Source organism: Morone saxatilis, unplaced genomic scaffold (assembly GCF_004916995.1).
Source record: "Morone saxatilis isolate NCDOM2014 unplaced genomic scaffold, NCSU_SB_2.0 Contig22, whole genome shotgun sequence".
Taxonomy (NCBI): Eukaryota; Metazoa; Chordata; class Actinopteri; family Moronidae; genus Morone; species Morone saxatilis.
Window position 1 is genome coordinate 6,323,560 of NW_023339785.1, and position 21,651 is coordinate 6,345,210.

The following is a 21,651-nucleotide window of genomic DNA, read 5'->3' on the forward strand; positions in this document are numbered from 1 at the left end:
GTAATGAATCAAGAAGGAACCACCATAGTTCACTGTTAGATAAAGAGTTAAAGGAGACAACCTGCACACAGAAAGGTAACAAACTTTACTGTGCCCTGTTATGTGACCAAAATTTTAGGGATTACAATTTCAAAGGATATTTACCCGCACTCACTGAAAGTACATATTAGGGGTGAACTTTTGTATTATATAATAACCTTACTAACGACTCCATTGTCAATTCCTGACAGAATCAAAAGATAAACCCTATTAACTATTCATGGAATAGGTATGCTTGCATGCATAACTGTATATCCCAGTGTATTTGTGTAAACAACACTCACAGTTGGAGCAAATCCCCCAGTAAGACAAAGAGATTGGGAGGGATCGCCACCAGTCTGTTGTTGGATAGATCCCTGTGCGCAGAAACAAATCCACATCGGTTCCCCAAAAACACAAAACAACAAACAAATATTGATGTACAACACTGGGTATCTGACAGATGCACACAGATCTTAAAAAGGAAAATGCAACGTTCAGGGGGCGGATTGCATAACACACACACTGAAAACAACAGCCTTGCAATATTGTCTCTATGAATTGAGAATGTAATGCACATTTTTGATGCACCCAAGATTTTCATAAGTCCCAAAAGCCAGTGCATGAACTTGAACTATATTTGGCTGTGGTTACATGGGTGAATGGAGACAGCTATGGTGACAACGATCATAGCTGAAGGAAAGTGTGAGCTTTTACAGTCGATAACAAGTGAGAGTCTCAGTCCTCACAAAATCTGTCGTGGCTGCACGGCATAAGGTTCTCCTGAGGATGCGTGCAGTGTACGGTTCATCACTTCTGAGGGGAAGGGGGTCAAGATCACTGTAACTATCTGAACAGATTAAGGTTATGGGTGAGCTGCATTTACTTCAAATGCTTCTTTTTTCTTTCTTTCCTTACCTACACTAAAATCTGAATCTTACTCATCAGCGACAACATTTACATCAAAACAACTTCTTCAGCCTCTCCGACTGCATATTTGGCGGCCGCAACATGCTCAAAAAGTCATGGAAATTTGCACAAAATTCAATCGTGGCGAAAATTCACGTATGCAATTGTCCCCGTGCACGGGCGCTGCCAAATGGCTAAGCGGTACACATGTGTATCGTGATAAAAGAAGCAGAAAAGCCTCTTGGACCAATACCGCAAACCCAACGGGAAGTCGGCCATTTTGAATTTTGTGGTCATTTTCCGTGATTTGCACACATTGTATTTAAACGAACTCCTCCTAGGGAATTTATCGGACCGACTTCAGATTTGGACACAGCCATCTAAATACATTCACTATTAAAAGTTGTGCTATTCACGTTATTCCGTCGAACACCGGATGTGGCGTGGCGTCCCGTGGCATCCAATTTCGAACCTTCGCCATGAAAGAGGGATTCGTCATAACTTCTGCGTACATGATCCGATTGCAAAAAAACTTTACATGTTTAATAAGAGTCCCGCCCTGAACACGTCTATGTGATAACGTTCAGTAATAGTGAGAGCGCCACCTAGTGGTGAAAGGAAATGTCATTTTTATACTTTTATGTAGAAGTTCCTCAGGACGATGACAATGACATTTTATGAATCTTAAGAATTTGTGTGGAACCATGTTGCCATGGAGACGCAGCGAAAATCAGCTTTTCCTTTAACATTTGAACACTTTTTTTTTGGGGGGGGGGGCTAAACATGCCTAAAAACTCATGAAACTTTGCACAAAATTCAGTCGTGGTGAAGGCTAAGGTATTGTCTTGGTCCTGTAGATGGGCGTCGCAAAATGGCTTAGCCATGTCCCCCAGAATCAGCCCCAAGACATGTATGACCGACATGTACGAAAACTGGTACGCATGTGTATCATGATGGGACAAGCAAAAAAGCCTCTAAGACCCATAACCCAAGTGGAAATTTTGATCTGACAAAAGTTCAGACTCTCAACACAATAATTAAAAAACTAAGAATCATCCTGTGGGAGCCAAAAATATTTCTAAAATCTGCCCAGAAGTTCTGAGATATGTTGCTTTACAACAAAGCATTGGAAAACACCCACTAACTGAAACACAAACAAACCAAAGGTCCAAATAACCATCCTCAGGCCTCACAGCTAGTAGGCAGAAATCAAGTTGTTTATCTCTCAGCAGTGTTTTCTCATTTCCTCCTCTTCTGCGGGTGTTTGTAGAGTCGTCGCTTGTAACACATGTTCAGCATTATCCACATTTAAATTGCTTCACTTCAACTTCTTTTTCACACAATCCTAAAAATTTAGATTTTTTTCCTATACAGTTTTGCTTACATAATCAAACAAAAATAACTTACAATTCTCCGAGCTTTTGGAGGACTGAGAAAGCCTGTTCGTGTATATTGCTGATCTCGTTCCGCTGCAAAACCCTGGCAATAAATGCAAAAATAGAATCACATTACTACTTTTTCACCTTCTTAATCCCATTTAATGAATCAATGCCGTAACGATGCCATGCTTAATTCCATGATGTAATTTAAATATTGAGAAAGTGAGGCTGATTTGCAAGGCTCTCACAGAAATTCAAGCAAACAACAAATACATTTTAAGCAAAAAACATTGCCTTTGCTGTGGACTGAAATATGTAAATGTGTACTTACAGAACTGTCAGCATACTGCATGAGTGTAATGAGACATTTCCAATAGTTTCAATGAGATTTCCCTCCAAATCCCTGCAAGAACATGTTACGAAATGCACACACACCACACAAGCACAAACACACAGACAGAATAAATTTCATCAAAAGACATGTCACTTCTATGACAAGACAGCTTTTGATTTCTTGACATCCTACTTACAGCCAGTTCAATCTTGGCATTTCTCGACAGATGTCATCCAGCTTTGTCAAAGAGTTGTTCAACAAAACCCTGTCAATCATTGACACACAGTGTAACAAGGTGTAGTACATTCTCTTTCAATGTTCAAAGGAAGAACACTCATTCAATCTAAACTTATCAACAAAGTGTCGTAATACCAGAACTTTTGATGATTTGAGAGGACATCACAACAAAGTAAAGCCAAGCAAAACAGAATAAGAATAAAACTCACAGTAAAACAAGGGAGTTTAGTCCAGAAAAGGTCATGGAGGATATTTGATGGATGTTGTTATTTTCCAGGATCCTACAACAAAAAATTTAGTTTATACTTTCAGCCTTATTTGTAGAATATTGATTCAGAAGAAACAGCATCAAGAGAGATATGTGTGATGTATTACCTGTGTGTAACAAAAAGAAAACAATGCAAGAAATGTTTATCTCAAAACTGACCTTGCCTATAGCAAACCAATACTTACAGTACATAAAGTAAAACATCCTATACTATTTATATTCCTTTGGTGCAGAACTTTCTTTCAGTAGAGAATAAACATACAACCACTCCAGCTTATGCAGGTCCCGGAACACCCCAGGCATCAGGACAGATATCTTGTTGTAGCTCAGATATCTAAGAGAGGAAAGAGTTTAGAAGGTTACCTGAAGAGGATGCTCTCTGACATGTTGAATAAACTAATGGGAAAACCTGCTCCCTGTTGCTTTTATTACTATACAATAGTCTCAACAGTATGTTGTATTCTGACTGCATTTATACTTACTGTTTACATGATGTTCATTACTGGTAACTATATGCATTGTACTATCTCACAATGTGTATACATACAACCAAGCTTTGATAATGTCAGGAAACAAGGATTCACCACATTGCCAAAAGTATGTGGACACCAAAACATTAAACCTATATGTCATTTTAAAGCTACAGGGATGCAGGCTTTCTATAATATTTTAGAACCTGGCTTCAGGGATTTGTTCCCATTCAGCCACAAGAGCGTTATTATCTAAATAGTCATTAGAAAAAAGTGTACATTTCAAATTGGAAGAGTTGCACTTTCATGGTTTTCAAGTCACATAACTGTGTCTTAACAAGCTGTAGTGAGAGTTATGCCGACAACTGTTGAGTTCATCATCTGTAATAAGAACTGGCATTGGCAAATGTACTTAAATAAAAGGAAATAAGAATAATGTCATATTTCAATAAAATTGGCTACATTTCCTTTAGAGAGCTATGAAAGTTTACATAGAAGCTGACTTTTCTCTGAGCAGGATTTAGAAAAATCTGACACAGACGGCTGTGAATAAGATGATTGATTGCGAAGCATGAATGAAACTCCAGTGGCCTGCCTCAGCTAACGTTTTGCTTCATTCTTTGTACATACATAGAAGTACAGCCTATACTGCTGCTTGCCTTATTCCTGAACAGTACGCATAACAAAGGTGAATGAACTTACAGCCTTGTTAAATTGTACAGCCCTCTGAATGCGTCAGGACTCACATCTCGGATCCTGTTGTGCTGGAGATATCTATGTAGAAAAAGCACAAAACTATTTGTGAAGCATTTGAATTCCAAATGAACAATGAGAGAAAAATGTAATAACTCTTGAGTCTGTTGGTTTATTGAAACAGACACAAGCAATTTTTGAATTTGGTTGTTTGAGGGAGAAATAGATGTTGTTTACACAAAGTAAAAAGCTTAAATAGGGATATTAGCCCAGCTGAGAGAAATTAGTATTATATGATACAACCAGTGTCTGTCAAATACCTTGAATTCTTCTTTTTTAGCACATACTGTGAGCTCAAAAAACCTCCTCTTACAGCTTTGTTTTGTCTATTTGTGTATTTTACACACCTGGCAATTCATTCTGATATTTGTTTATGCATATCTCAGGCAAGTTCTCAATCTGGTCAAACCTTCAGAGCAGCGACTGAAGGCTGACAGCCTGACACAGCCAAATGGTTGCTGGCGGAGGATCAGACCTATTCTCCTGCTGCCAGTCTGTGGCACTGTGAGAGGTTGATAAACAACGCAAGTCTGCAATGAATGAATCTGTGCGCAGGACAAAACAATAACTGTTGGCAGCGTTCCCAGTAGTCATCATAGCCTCACACAGATCGGCTTTGTAGTTGTGAAACTTGTGTGTTGTGAATTGTCAGGCAATTGACACTCAATGGCTCGTCATTATCTCGGCTCTTTGGTATCATGAAGGTGAAGGCATTGTGCTTTTCTGAATGAATAGTGTAGGCTCTCACGCATGCTAAAGTTTTACTATTTTATTATTCATTGATTTTTTGGTTGGGAATGACACACAGCAAGGACTCATCCTCGGTACCATGCCATTAAATCCAGGTGAGCTATCAGGATGCCCCACACATGCATGTTTAATCTTGAAAGGTAACTTCAAACTACAATATATTATACATGATGCTTATCAGAACAAGACTGAATAAAGGACAGACCAATGAAAAATAACAATTAGATAGGAGAGTAATACAAATTGGAATGTAAAATAAAATAAAACAAAAATAATAAAATATATGTACTGTATTTAATATAAATAAAGCTGCGATGAACGGGCCCTCGCACTCCACGCAACTTGGGGTGCGCTGTGACGCGTCATGTGCAGGCGTAACACGTGTGGATCACAACATGAAAATTTCACGGAAATCAGATCAAAATCGCAATGCAGTGCTTACTTCCGTTGAGATCGGATCATGTACGCAGAAGTTATGACATATCCCTCTTTCATGGCGAGTCATTGAAATTCCACGCCTAGCAACGTGCACGCCGTTTGACGGAATGTCGTAAATAGCACAGCTTTTAATGGTGAATGTTTTTGGCCAATATATTATATTATGTGTCCAAATCTGAAGTTGATCCGATGAATTCCCTAGGAGGAGGAGTTCAAATACAACGTGTGCAAATTGCCAGAAATGGCTGCTAAATCCAAAATGGCCGACTTCCTGTTGGGTTTGGGATATGATGCCCACTGGTTTTTTCGTTTGTCTGGATAAGATCTACGCGTTTGACGATTTTTATGAATATCGGTGAGAGGGGCCCCGGGTGGTACAGTTTATGGGCCCCTGAGGGACCATTTTGTTTTGCTCATAATGGACCCCTAGAAAATATGAAATTTTTCGTCACGACTGACATGTGTGCCGCGTTTCATGAGTTTAAAAGCACGGGAAAGCCTCCAAATATGCGTTTGTTTGGGAGGAAAAATAAGGAAAAGAATTCCTTCAATTACAATAGGGCCTTCACACGGTCAGTGCTCAGGCCCTAATTATATATATTCAATAAAATGCATTGCATAGTACATGGAAACTCACAGTTTCTGTAGGTTCTGGTACTTAAAGAATGTGTTTGCCCTCAGTATCTGAAGCTGGTTCATTTGTAGGGACCTGCAGGACAGAAAAAGGCTCAAAATCAGAATACAGAAGGACGTTTACACCATCAACGATACATGATTCAGTACTGCTGCATTTGAACATCTGGCCAGCTCCTTCAGATTGTCATTGTTATAATTTAAGCATGTGAGTTTAAATTATAAAGTGTCAAAATGTCTAATTAATGGGGTTTTCAAGCCTGGTTCGAATCTATTCAACATTAAAATGACCATCTCAACTTTAAATATATAAAACATGACACCAGTACTGCAGAACACTTTCCCCAGCAATGAATATTATCTTTATTTTACCCTATATATTTCAGGCAGTGAGTCTAAAAAAACCTAGAATTAAATAAATTGATTGTATTCCTTAATCTATGATAAGTATGATAAAATTACTTTTCTATAAACCTTGTGGCAATGGACAAATCCTTATAGATCCAAAAGAACTTTTACACTCACAGACAGAATTTTTTTTTAAAATAAGGTAGGCAGATATAAAATATAACAACTTTAGTCAATTAGCAGAAAATTCAATCTGTAAACATGCAGTTGATCAAGCAGTTCATTACAAAGCTTTTAACGGATTAAATCTCGATTAAAGGCTCATCCACTCACAGTGACATGAGAAACATTTGGACGTCAGTTTTTGGGGCAATGTAAGATTTTCGTAGTTAACACTGTCTCTTTGGGCTCACCGTTCTCTAACACTACACCCTCTGATATGACTGATGATGAGATGCAATTTCTATGGCAACAGTAAAGTTAATAAACATGCTTTCCTATCAAAACTGAATGTTCCAAGTCAGATTCAGATTCAGTCTTAACTCCTAATGTCACACAAATGTGACATAAATCACTAATTTTGGCCTGACAACACAACAACAACCATCATTAGCATAATCAACACCCCTACAATTGCCATACAAAGCCTACCTGTTCAACTTCACTGTAAGTTTCATTCACATCAATGAAAAAAAACAACAATAAATCCTGCATACTTACTCACTGCCACAAAAACCTTTTTAATAAGGACCAACGTAACGCGGTGGCAGTGCATTTCAGAGAGGCAAATCATCCAGTGGCCTCTCTCAGATACATTGGCATCCAAGAAGAAGAGACAATTTATATACCCTCCTTCTCAAAGGAGAAAGTTTCCACTCTTCAGACTCTCACCCCTAGCAATTTGAATCAAGAGTTTGAGATCAAACATTTTCTCTAGAATAAAATGGGAGCAGGATTATGATTGTTCTCCCCACATAAATGTATATATTTGAAGGCCTACATACTGTATAGGCCTGTACACGTGTGTATGGATATGTATATGTATTTTCCCTAGATGAGAAAATAAATGAGAAAATTGGTTTCATGTTTTATTCGTACTAATACTTATAATAGGTGTGTCTTTTACCTGATTGGAATCTGATCCATACATGTTTTTAATTATTTTTATAAATGTTTTGATATATGTGTTGATAGATCTAATATATATGTCTGCAATGATATTTTTATCTCTGTACTTTTTTCTACGTATTTTTTATTACGGACTGAACTGTATTGTTAATTGTTCTCGGCGGATTATTATCCTGGCTGTGATGATTAACCAGACCTGCCAGCATAGAGTTTGTCAGGCTACTGATGTGCATAATGTATAAATATGGGTGTGGTTTCAAGTCTTTCAAACACTCTGATCTGACGATGATCCATCTAGGATTGTCGCTACCCTTTACTAAAGAGATTTTTGTGGCAGTGAGTTAGTGTGGAGCATGTATTGTTTTTTCATTTATACTGTTTTCTGACAGCCATGCACCTGAGTGATGTGTTCCTTCTACAAGTTAATTCACAAACATATTAACAAAAAGTAAAGAGACTTCACACTGTGGAACTTCAAGTCCTGATTTTGGCAGTCAGGAGACAAAAACGATAATCATAACTGAACACCCACAAAATATTTATTATTGCTTCATTATTATTTTAATAGAAAGTGCCACCTACACAAAGTCATACTTCATTAAAATAAAAATCAAAGGAAAAATGTGTTCACTGTTAATATAGACTGACGAAACGATCTCAAGGAAGAAAAGGCCACAGCAAATCAAAATTACTAAAATAAGAAAACATTTTTTTCTAGTTCAGGTGTTCATTGCAACCTGTCCAATAGTTGTAGAAATATTTCAGTCTAAACCAAAGTTGTGGAATAATTGACTGGCCAACAGAACTATAACTATAACACTCTCTAAAACAGAGAAAAAGGTCTGTTGTTTGATACATCATTACCAATCAGGCCACACATTGGCTAATTCTATACAGCAATCTTTCCATCCACCCAGAACCTTGTTGCCTGTGAAGGTAACAAATAACTTTGTAGATTACCAACCCTGGCTGGAAGTCTGAACTATTGTGCCCTTTCGTTTTAAATCAAAATGTACACAAGTCTCTTGCTTTGGTCACCTGCACTTTAAACACACCTAAAACCAAAGTTTTAGTCAGTGCGGTTCAGAGGAGAAAAAATGGGGCAACTACAAAACAACAAGAAAATGATGCTGTCCCAATGACAAAGCAGATACGTTATAACAGATAATAAGGACACGCCAATTTGCCTGGTAATTGTGTGATTAGATCTATAGGTAATGCCTTTTTGCGCTTGAAAACATATTACGCAATTTACAACTTTTTGGTAAACACAATCGTTGCCTCTATTGGAAAATATTTGGTTCAATCTTTACCAAATTCGGTACCATATTCTGTACAAAACCTACGAGACTGTTTTTTGAAAGCACCATTTCTCTGTAATTGGCCATCAAAATGTTGATGGGGTGACCTCATGCCCACACAAAACTCTTTAATATAGAATTTGACAGCATCCAAAAGTTTGGTACACAACCATGCAGCTGATGCAGCAATTACATGTAGGACATGCAAATATTCTAGCTGTGTTAATGTTCCAGGTCACATAAAAACAACCTAAAAGGACTGAAAAGGGGTAATGTACCTCCATCAAACACAAAAAAACTTTGTAATGACTACATGTTCATACAACCATGTCAAATAAAAGTTAATAAGACAAAGTATTTTGAAAAGGGGTTGCATTAGTCACTTCTACTCCCACCAGATATTCATCTTTAATTCTGGCTTCAAGTAAGTTACTCACTCACTCATCTTGTGGCAATGACAGCTTCTCACAGTGATAGGGTAGCGTTTTGGAGGGGGGTGGGGATGTGGCCCGCCTGCTACAACACTTCTCACATGCTCTGACAGTCACAGTTGAGGATAAGGGCTTCCTGGGAATTGCTTGAGCTTTATGATATTGAAAAAAATAAGGGGATATTTTCTACTCACATCATGGTGACATTCATCGCCACCACAGGGATATCTTGAAGCTGTGCGCCGTCACAGTCCAGCTCCAGGTCTCTGCACTGGCAGAGCTCAGGAACGACACCCAGCACTGGAGAGATGGAGGGGAGAGGGTAGGGACATCAGAGGATACGTCAATCAACGGGTCATTCTGCGGAGTGTCAAAGTGTCAAAAGTGGACCTGTTTGACTGAATGGCAACCTACTTCTGCATGAAGAAAATGCAATCCTGAGATTTAAGGAAAGCAGAGTGTGTAAGCAGAGTTTATTGGCTTGGAGGATTAACACAGGATGGCAATAGTTAATAACTGAAACAGGTTTCTCAAGACTGCTTATTGAATATTCCTGGGTTATGCCAACTTTGATTATCTTTCATTAAATCCCAGTTTAGCTATGCAAGACATGATGAAATGGAGCAGATAAGATTGTTTAACCAGGCCTTCCTGGCTCAAATGAAAGAAAATTATATTTGAGGACACATCAGAATTAGCCACAAGGGGCCTTTAATGAAAGGCTCCTCTTTGACAGGCACTACACCTTTAAGGTGTGTTTAAGAGGCTGTGGGAAACTGGATTTTTACTTTATACCAGTACTAAAATGTTCTTTTGAGTGGCTCTTTTGGGCTCAATTTCTTTATAATGTTTTATCATGTCACACTGCGTTTCCCATAAAACAGTTATATTATTATTGTCATGTATCTGCTGATGTGAGTACTGCTTTGCTATACTAAATCTCAATGAGTGCACATTTGGGCAACACTTATTTCTACCAACATTACTTTTATTATATGGACAGCCCCAGTGGAAATAAATGCTTAACTCTGCGAAACCATCCAAAAGCTCCAACATCTGTATTCAGACAATAATATGAGAGTTCCTGGAAATAGTAATAGAAAAGTGCCTATTATTACGAAATGATGTTGCAATGTCAATTTAGATTCATTTGAAATCCTGCAAATGAATCTTCATGGAATTAATTACAATAATGCATGTCATTACCAGAAGAGGAAGGAAAGCATATCAAGGTTATCAAAATAGCAACATCTATTTGTATGAACGATACAAAATGTACTGACATATAAATACAACCCTGTATCTGACATATTTATGGATGCTTAAGCTTGATAAAGGCTGATAAACAGGGGAAAAAGTACTATAGCGTTTAGAGAGTTTCCTAAAACAAGTTTAACAGGTTGACTTGGTAATGTTTTTTTGAAAATGTATCGCAAACCATTAGAAGAGTGAATGATGAATGAAAGGATGTTTTGCTGCCTTTTCATCTTTACTAATTAACGTTAGCTAGCTATATGATTATTTAATTCACTGTACTGCTCAAAGGCTACTGACAGCTACAGGCAGCTCCCGGCAACTATTAAGGAGGAATGCATGAGTTGGCATTGTGAATCATTTAACACAACTTAAAAGGTCCAGTGTGTAATATTTAGGATGATCTATTGGCAGAAAGTTATAGTTGATAGGAATGTTTTTATTTGTGTATCATAACCTGAACATTGTTATTTTACAATAAGCAGCTTTTATCTACAGGTAGCAGGTCCTATTATATAGTCCACTATGTTAAACTGCCATGTTTATACAGTAACCCAGTACTGACAAACTAACACTGGCTCTAGATAGGCCTTTCACGATTTGCGCGAGTTTCCATGTGTGTGGCCAGATTAAGTGCAAGTGAAAGACCACTATAAATCAGCTTTGAAGATGGTTTCCCATCTGGATCCTCCTGAAACCAGGCCTATACCTATAGATGAATTAGGGTCTTGTTGTGCTACCTCTCCACATTTCCCTGTCTAGCTTGGTTTTACTGGCCAAAGCTAACATTCTGCACATCTAATAATAACTTAACTAAAAGGCCAAATCAAATAAAATTTAAATCCCATTGCTTCTAGGTATTCGAGGAAAAATGTACTGTTATGACAGAGAACACTTGAACATTGTGCAGATCATTGATATATGGAGATACATGCAATATTAAAGGAGAAACACTGTCTCCCTACCCAAAGCTGCCTATGGTTGCTAATAACAATCATTTTGGTGGACACAATCTTTGATCATTTATCTTTAGGTAGAACACCAGGCAAACCTGCTGGGTTTTATTTTTGGAAATAAAAATGTGTGGGTGTGTTTTTTGTGTACACATTCAGAGGTATAGATTCTCAGTGAATGCAGCATGGATGTTAGCTTTCAAACTACGGTCACATAAGTAGAGTCAAGAAGAATGAGCTGAAAAAGGCGCTTTAAACAAATTTTTAAACAAAACTTGATGTCATGGCTTAAAATGAAACTTGACAAATTGATTTCCTCTGACTTGTTTGATTTTTCATGTTTGGGACTTTGTAATTTAGTGCAGATGGCAAATTAAAAGTATAATTATGCCAACAATTAGGCCATGCATGCATTATTCATCTTAACATAGATCAAGTCTGACAAACTGCAGGACACATTTAACTTTCTAAACAAGCCGAGAGAATACCTGATTAATGGGAAAGCTGAATAAAACGGGTTTGTTTACATGCATGACTTTGGTGTAAAAATTTTTTCATCCAAACCCAATTTGCACTGTTCATTGTGTGGGGTATAATATATACATTTGGCTTTTCTAATTTAAAAAAAGTAATGGCATTTCTCCCTTGGAAACTATGATGAGCTTACTATTTATGAATGTAATGCATTTTTTTATCACTTTTCTTTTTAAAATTGAGTATTTTATATTTATATCCATCCCACTACTTATTATATTGTCTGTCCTTTCTAAGCATCTGACTATGCAGCTGAATTCTTTTATCTTTAGAAAGAGTAGAACTTCATTGACTCTTTTGTGCTCTCTGAAGTGAAGAACTGGTGGCACGGTGCAGCGGGTAAACATCAGCAAGTCAGCAGCGAGCATTATTGAAGCTTTTGCAAATTTGTTTTTGCTCATGTTCTTTTTTATTTTAAGATCACATTTGTTATTTTTTCTCTATCTTGGTTAAATAGTAGATGTTTAATCAGAACTACTTGTGGGATGGTTAAACTGCTTTGGACACATTCTACGAATTGCTTCTTTTCTACCATAACCCAGCCACGAATGTCGGTTGGTTTGGATTGACTAGGTTATGATTGCTAGAAGGTGGGCTCTAATTGACAACACTTCATATAACTTAAACATTGTAATCTACAGAGGAAAAAATAGATTTGACAAGTAGGGAAGCTGAGCTTTTTTTTTAGAGTTGCCTTCTTAATAAGCAGAAAAGAACAGAAAAGAAAAATCTCCTCCTGCCTTGTCAAACATTTGTAACTTGATATCATTGTGATGGATGAGGTGTATATGACAGTATATACTGCATACACTGTATATACGGTCATAGCCACTTACCTCATGTACATAATACTTATTTCAGCATCCTTTGCACTCTGCACCACTATTGTCTTTGTTTGTTTATATATATATATGTGTAACTGTACATAGTTTATGTCTATTTTGTTGGGCTAGACAAATTCAGTCAGATTCCTTGTATGTGTCCACATACCTGGCCACTAAAAGTCATTCCGATTCTGGTTCTGATGTATACTTGATGCAATATGGGTGATGAATTACCTCTGTGGTGTAACACCAAAGATGTTTGCTATTAAATGAGATGGGTTGAGCCTGAAAGGGTTAGTTAAAAAGTAATTTCACTTTAAAGAACCAGAAGATGTAAATACATATCCTTATTGCAATGGAACTGTACATTGAATTTTGAGTTTTTGGCATTGTTCAATAAATACATGTTTACCATGGTGGCTGCTAGTCTTGATCTATTCATGTCAAGAAATTGTAAAAAACCCAAATCTAGAATAATTAACATCAAAGCATTTGTAAATATAATTGTCTGCATTTTCTAACTCGTTACCCTTTCATTGTGTTTTGTTGAATATCTTTACGGCAGGGAGACGCTTCATGAGGAGGGCACAATGCATCAAGTTCACGTTATCCCCCTCCAGACCCCATCCCACCTCCACAAAGTCATTCCAACCAACCAGTCAGAGTCACTGTGAAATGAACTTTCACCGGCTTCCCACTCACAACTGCATGCCATTATGCACCCAACTGAACTGCAACTGCAGATCGTGATTAAACACACTGCCAACCAGTTTTGTTTCATAGAACAAACCGTAACACAGCAGTGATTCAACCATGTATGGCTTTCTATTTGATGCCCTAAAGGACAACCAAAAAAGGAAAATCCAGAAAAACTACATCACTGCCGAGGTTATTTTCGGCATGCATGCATATGAGCACAAATTAACCCAAAACACGTGTAAATATGCAGTTAATAACAAAATATCAGTACTTACAGCACACATTGGACTTGGTCCCAGTGTTATAGCTTGGCATTCCAAAATACTTGTCGAAAAGATGGGGCCATCCATTATTATCTCCTGGAAAAGAAAATGAGACAGACAAAGAAAGAGATCACAACCCATCATTTGTCCCTCAGAAATTTCTTTATAGTTCAGTATAATTTGAAATCGTTCAAATGTACCATTCTGTCAGCCCACGGGGCACACAGCACACAGTTCCTCTCCCTCCTCGCTCTTTTGTGATACAAAGATGCATATGCCTTGCTGTAGGTGAGATCAAGGTCATTTTTTGCTGCTCTATATGGCTGTAGATATTTAATAATAATAAAAAAGGATTGGCCTTGTGCACAGTGCGACCAGTTGTGGCCAATGGTATTGGTTAGAATCACACATTAATCTAATGTAGAACAGACCCTACTTATGTACCATTAAAAATTTAAATTAAATGTCCTTTTAACCTTTTTAAAAAAAAAAAAATGCATCAGTGTGACATACAGGATTTTTTAAAATTTTGTAGGTGGGTCCCACACAATCAAATCTATAATGCTGATTTTAGGACTTTGCATTTGAAATAAGAGTTGGAACTCACTTTCAAATTCATACCAAAATGAACTTTTCACAAAACATTAGCAGTGCCAAATCACAATATCTTTGGAGGCAAAAAATGACCAAACAGGTGCTAAAAAAATAATGGTATCCGATGAAAGTGGTGACTCTACCACTAGCTTTGCAGTGGCATGAAATGAGAGGCTGACAACAACATCCATCTTTAATTACTTCCTAACAGCTCTCCCTCTTCCCCCAATATATTTTTATGTGACAGGTCACATTTTGTGCTCTCATTAACTATACAATACAACTATTGTTGGTTTACCATCTGATATGTAACCTAGGACATCTCAGTTAAATGTTTGCTAAGTTAAGTTAAGTGCCAGGTCAACTGGTACAAACACACAAATGGTAATAATAATAGCGTTGATCACATTTCTGAGTAATAATTAGCTTTTTTTCTCCAACACTGAAAATATCAAGCCAGTGTTCTGTTTCTTAAAAGAAGGCACAGTTTGTCCCAATAAAGAACTTATTCCGAGTGGAGCATTTTCTGATTAGGACACATGGGATATGCCAATATTATTTAGGTTTTAGGAGCATTCTTTGGGCGTGTATTCGGATTATGCATTTCATTTGGGGACCACAGTTTGTGACACACAGCCTCTTGCCTGTTTATGGTCAGCTCTGGGCGATGTAAACAAACCAACTAGCCATCAGTTTGCATAGGTGGAGTAAAGGTGCCTGTACAAAACAAAAGCCCACATTTCTGTTTGGAAGGAGAGGCACTACTTTTAAACATTATGAAAGACTTTGATACAGATTTTTGGATATGTGCAAATATCGCAATGGCAACCTTTTTAAGAACGTGGCTGAATGAGTGAAAAGAGGGAGGCTGTGTCCGCAATGTTTGCCACCGGTGGAAAACGTTTGACGAAAAGAGGCAAAATGACTCAAGCTTCTCCAGTCGTTCCACTTTCACTACGGGACCAATATGACTGCAGTTTGAAAAGGAGGTTAAAGGAAGGAAAAGGAGGGAAATTCCTCCAGTAGTATGTACAGTACATCAGTAACAGTTATGTTAAGAGGACTATGCACAACTACATGTATACAGGAATATTATTGGAATATTAATTTTCATTAAATATGTAGGAAAAGTAGGAATAACTACTAAAAACAGTTTAGTAGGAATATTGTCTTATTTTGGAATCAGGGCAAAAAACTGTACTAAATATGGGCGACCTACACGTGTACTGTGTCTGAACACATCCTCTGTAGATACAAAGGGAGCACTGAAGCTGCTGCTGCTATGCTAATGTGCTGCCCACGCTTTGCCAACTTTGTAGACATGATTATAGCAAGCACCATATGCTGAGGAAGCAGACTGTGAGATATGGTTGAAAGCTTTCAAACAGACCTTGAGGTAAGATCATTTCTGTTTCCAAGATGAAGGATGAACTTTCACACTGAACTTTATATGTCTGTTTTGTCTAACAGGCCATTTCCCAAAGATACTCAATAATATAACACAGATGAAAGCAGCAAATCCTCACCTCAACTTGGATGACGTTTGGAGTTTCTGACTGAAAAAGTACTTACTTAAAATATTTATTCAAATGTTGAGTAATTGACTTAAAGTATTTCTTTTCTTACCTGTCAGACCCTTGATCCGAACTGTACAAGAACTATGCAAGCTTTTTGAGAACAACACTTTGCATACAAAAAACTATTTAAATTTATTTGAGGTGTGCTGCTGCCAGGACAATAAAGTGACTCAGATTCCACTTCAATCCCTGTGGGGGCTCTGCTGCAGCGTTTGAGGTGGTCAGACAAAACTCCTGTAAAAACCCTTCATCGTGCTCTGGCAGACTCACTCACCACACATCTAAGTTCAGATTTTCCAACTATCCATCACTGTTCTTAAAACCCTTGTGCTTTCCGGTAACTTGAAACTGCAGCCAGAAATGAATCCTTAAGTCACTGCTGTTTCTCAGATAACTGTTATTTTATCCTTTATAAATACATAGCCTATGCTATTCTATAATATGTATTACTATCATACATATATGGTGGAAATAATGTGTATAATAATGTGTGAGCATTTTTTTGTGGGTAAGAATCAATCACTAAATCACACATAATCACACCATCACACCACTAATTGGATGAATAACTCTGCATTGGAGATATGTGTATTAATTATTTAATTGATTATTTCAATCATTAAGTTTCATATCCTACAGTCAAGATTCAGTGCTCATGTTGAAATGCAAAGAAATCACCCCAACATTCACGTGAAATAAGGCTTAATGAGAGAACATTGATTTTAAGACACAGACATTAGAGACCAAGTTCCTTCCCACTAATAGTCAATCTCACACACAATCTGCATGCCAAATGTGCCCACACAGTGAAGTTCATATGGTCCACATTCAATACTATCAACTTACAATAAATTACATAGGGTGTAGTTGGAATGCGATCATGTGAACTCAAGGTGACCATGGAGTGGAACGTGTTCTCTGCACCAATCAAGGACTGGGCCTTTAAAATCAATATCGTTTGACTGACAATGCCTTTTGTCTGCATTGACATTCAACATGTTTGTGAACAGTGCTTGAGGTTTCTGTTTTTGAAAACCAGGTTAATGTGTAGAGTGGAGTTTGGTGTGACTTTAGCAATAATGTAATATTTCTTGACTACACAAACATCCCTGAAAATACATTACTTGATGCTGTTTTTAGAAGATTTTTGAACAAGAAAATAGCACAACATGAAGCATAGATACAGAAGGGCAGGAAAATGCAGAGGGAAGGCAATAAAATTGGGACAGAAGTCACTGACATGACGTGAATGACCTGAATTCTACGCTGCAGTCACCCAAGAGTCCAAATCAGCCTGTCATCATGAGAGGGGTCCATTAGCTCTATGATAACAGGCCAGTCTTAGGTTGGTACGTGTAACATATCACATTACAATCATGCTACAGTTTTGTGTCTGATGTGTCGAACACATATATTGTTATATGTTGTTGTCTACAGAACATTCAATTAATCTTTTTAACCTGAGTAAATTGTAGTAAAATGGTGACCAATAGCACATGTTTAGAGATCCCTTCCATACATGTTTCAAGACATATATATAAATAGTATTGGAACAATAATGTGTGTCTGATATGTTGCAAAAAAGAAAAACAATTTTCCCCCCAGAAATCCTTAAAAACTCATCTAGTCCTTCTATAAATAATCTATGAATATGCAGATTTTCAGTTTTCCTGCTGCACACAAGATATCTCTTACTTCACTGTCCATTCTCAGTGTATGTGCTCTGGTGGCATTCATGTTTCTACATTGCATATGTATAAATTACATATACTGGACCCGGATTGACCTGCTTGTAAGCCCCGCCCCTTAAAGTAGAATTACCTGGGGACCTTGGGTGATTTTAGGCTTCATCACCCAATTCTGCCATGTGCTGCATTTGTAAGAAATAAACAAAGTCTGTTTCAGTGAAATTTAATGACGTACTAATTGGAACTTGGTCCTTTTCCAAATGGATCTCCATGCTGAGTCGCTGGAGGAGCCTCTTGAATATGCAGCCAAAATGCTATTGAAGCTCTTATTTGCACTGTGGCCTGTTAAAAAAACAAAAAAGCCCCCAAAATTAGTGAGATGCTGATTCACACTGGAATAATTTATCAGATGGCCTCTTTGTGTTTGGGTTATTTACTATGGAATTTCTCGACAAAGGCAAATTTGCTTACTTACATACTTACTAACACAGATGCGTCTATGATTATTACGAATCACAGAACAACCCAAAACCCTAGTCTAGTGATTAGGCTGAGTTACATAGAGCAACGTTTTGATGTTCCCTTGATGAGTCCCTTTATTGTGTGCGTCTTCAAATGAACACACACACAACTATGCACATATTCCACAATCTCGATTCAAAAACGGTAGTAGCAGTCGGTGGCAATAAAAGGATAGCAATTAGCCAATGAAAGAGGAAAATGAGAAGAATACCACTGTTGTAAACAAAGCATGATTCAAAATAAACAAAGAAAGGCTTTTCAAATGTTTAATGGGGTATAAAACAGATTTTGTATGTTTTGTTTGTTTGGTCTTGAGGATACACATAATGCGTTCACTGGTAAATGTAATTAAAGCTGTTTTTGTTTATAATGAAAACTCCCCAGGGTACCTCTAAAGCATGGACATGCATATAATCTTGGGTTGGGGATTTGGACCTCCATGCTGAGTAGCTGTAGGAGCCTTTAGTAGCAGTATTATTGTTTTGCCATGCAAGCGGCGTGGCTCTCGGGATGGCAGTGTCTGTTGGCAAATATTTCATCACTTATTGGTTAGTTTATAAAATGTTGCTTCAGATATATAACAAAACCCAGCTTTTTAGTTGTTCCCCTGACTTTTCCTCTGGTGCCACCAGCAAGTCATCCACCACTGTACATTTAATGTATAAGTTTTCACTTATTCAATGAAATACCTCAGCATCTACAAAGACGGACTGACACCACAAAGTTTACAGTTTTTGTTTTTTATTGAAATATTTTAACATTCAACTGTTGGATGTCATTTGGTGCAGGCTTTCATGGTCCACATTTGATTACTCGTATTAACTCTCCTGACCTTTCATCTAGTGCCATCATCAGGTCATACTTTCATTTTAAGTACTTTGTTTTATGACAAAAACCTGCAAAACTAACTCAGCTGTACTTAAGATTAGAAAATCTAAGCATGCTAACATGAAAAACTAAGATGGCGAACATGGTAAATATTATTCCTATTCATTTTCTATAATTCCATCCAGCCAATATATACTTTAGTACTATAGGCCACATACTGATCTGTGAACCTGTTCATGTACAGTACTCACCATCGGCACATACATATGCAGCCATGTTAAACAATTTGCTGAGGTTTGTGATCAAAGCCACTGAGTGAAAGCGTGCCCTCCCTATGTCATTGACTGTACATTTAATGTTTGGCCGTTTGCAATTCTGTGGGCAGAAGTACTTCAAAGGCAGCGGGAGGTCTCTTACACATTAGCCACTGTTTGGGTATGAAATGCAAATCTCACAAAGCACAGATGCTATGACTCCATCAGCTGTGATAAAAGAAGCTATGATGAAAAAAACAGCGCTCCTGGACCTAATTGATAAGCCTCCCATGAATGTGAGTGTGTTTGGATATAGAACACACAAGTTTTAAACACTGAGCAAAGTGAGAGATACCAAGATAGTTAATGACACAGAGTGAAAATGTATTCAATATGCAGAGACCAGGCCAATAGAATCTCTGTTCAAAGCTATGTCCAAAAGCACATTACTGAGTGGGAAACATTGTTTAGCAATGTTGCCAATGATTCTGCATATCATCTCTTTCATCTCTGGAGCTGTACATGCCTTGCTGAGACACTCCCCATCACTATTAGAATTATCAATGTTTTAAAAGCGCAGCTGATAAATTCTTTAAAGGAGTGTGTAATTTGGCATAAGCTGTGACCTTTTTCCCTCTATGAAACCACAAGCCTGGAATAAGAAACAGCTAAGGATTCATGATTGGGTATGCTATTGATTGGTTATGTCATGTTACTTCCTTTTTCCTGCCCCGCTGGGTCTGTTTTTGATCATGTAGGATTTTCTAACGTGACTAATTGGCCTCAACTATGTCCTGATTATGGATGATGTTTTTGAAGCACCTCTCCCTTTAATGTTCCGTGTTTGATCATGATATCATAGCTCTCTGGACCTAGTATTGATTTTCATATCGATTGGTGTTGTCATTTATGACTCTTCGCTTGACTTTGCTTCTTGATTGTAAGGTTGAATTAATGGCAGCTATGATGGAACTATGATGGAGCTTTATAACTATAGTGAGAGCAGTGTGCATTATTCAAGTTGGCGTTTGGTTTCACAGAACCCAACAGGTAACACCTTGTAACAAATTGCATGCTGGTTTAATTCAAAACTTGCTTCCTTTATGGTTTCTATTCTAGTTCTGACTGACACACTGATGATGTGTTATTTAGTCCAAGAAACACAAATCACCTTACCATATCACTCAATCCAGTGCAGCACCACCACAACGTGCAGCGAATGTTGTATTTAGAGATCAAACCGGGGCAAAAATAAGTACACATAAATATTTTCCTAGCAGCATAACAGTTTTTAATATTTATCATTAAATAAATTGTTTTAAATATTCGTGCAGCCTGACATAATTGGTTCATAAGCACACATATTATTTTGTGTACATCAAAAGGCCAATAAAAAAGCAGAGTAACCTACTAACCTACAGAGAATGATCACCTGAGTGTGCTTCATGGTAAGTTTAGTTGCCCGGCAACTTCGCTGTTTTTGTTCACTCTCACCGCTCATGTTGTCGTTTGTAGGTACACCTCTTGCGTTATTTCTGGACATGTATTTGCCAGAAATAACCCTGCTGTTACCTAGTGTCATATTGTGAGGTGGAGGGCCACTGAACAAGCTGCAGTATTTGACGACGATGGGAGTGACAAGTCCACCATATTAAATTAAAAGATGATACGTCACTATTGTGTTCAAAACCTTCTTTAGGGTAATTTTTTTTTTTCAAAAAGTATCTCACCTTATATTTAGGAGTGATGTTTTTTTTTATTGTATTTGAACAAGACAGTTGTTAATTTCAGATAGTTGCACATTTGCTCGTTACTGAACTTACTGGCAGGATGCCAGGAGCCAGAAGCCAGGAGCCAGGGAATGCATGATACACGACTGGTTGGTGAGCTTTTTAACCTGAAAATAAATTTTCCCTTGTTGCCCCTTCTGACTTGCTCTTCACTCAATTTACATCAGTCATCCTCTTATGTTTTGTCTCCGTTATCCTGGTTCTGTCAGAACTTGAAATATATAATTAGGATTCAGTCTCCAAGAGGATTCTCGGTCATGTTTTGAAGTACTAAATCAGTAAAGAGGAGACTGCCAGAGGGATTCCATTTAATCCTCAGTAGGTTGTTTACACCTTGAAGAGTCACTGAGCTCACCGGCGAGCCGTTAAAGCTCCCGTAAGATGGTATCATTACCTCCTTAATGTGATGCATTTCGTGTTTAGACAGGACAGTGCAACATCAATTAAGTGAAAATCCAATCCAATCCAATCCAC

At 37.6% G+C, this 21,651-nt stretch overlaps 1 protein-coding gene across 1 annotated transcript in view; it reads right to left on the reverse strand.

Moving 5' to 3' along the window:
• Positions 1 to 21,651, reverse strand: part of rxfp1 (relaxin family peptide receptor 1) — a 60,598-nt gene that overhangs the window by 11,567 nt on the left and 27,380 nt on the right. Inside the window, exons 3-12 of the mRNA XM_035668874.1 lie at positions 13,937 to 14,020; positions 9,592 to 9,697; positions 6,194 to 6,265; positions 4,318 to 4,389; positions 3,408 to 3,479; positions 3,087 to 3,158; positions 2,837 to 2,905; positions 2,638 to 2,709; positions 2,335 to 2,406; positions 324 to 395 (exon numbers count right to left, since the gene is read on the reverse strand). Coding sequence (XP_035524767.1) covers positions 324 to 395; positions 2,335 to 2,406; positions 2,638 to 2,709; positions 2,837 to 2,905; positions 3,087 to 3,158; positions 3,408 to 3,479; positions 4,318 to 4,389; positions 6,194 to 6,265; positions 9,592 to 9,697; positions 13,937 to 14,020 — 763 coding nt within the window. The remainder of the gene's footprint in view (positions 1 to 323; positions 396 to 2,334; positions 2,407 to 2,637; positions 2,710 to 2,836; positions 2,906 to 3,086; positions 3,159 to 3,407; positions 3,480 to 4,317; positions 4,390 to 6,193; positions 6,266 to 9,591; positions 9,698 to 13,936; positions 14,021 to 21,651) is intronic.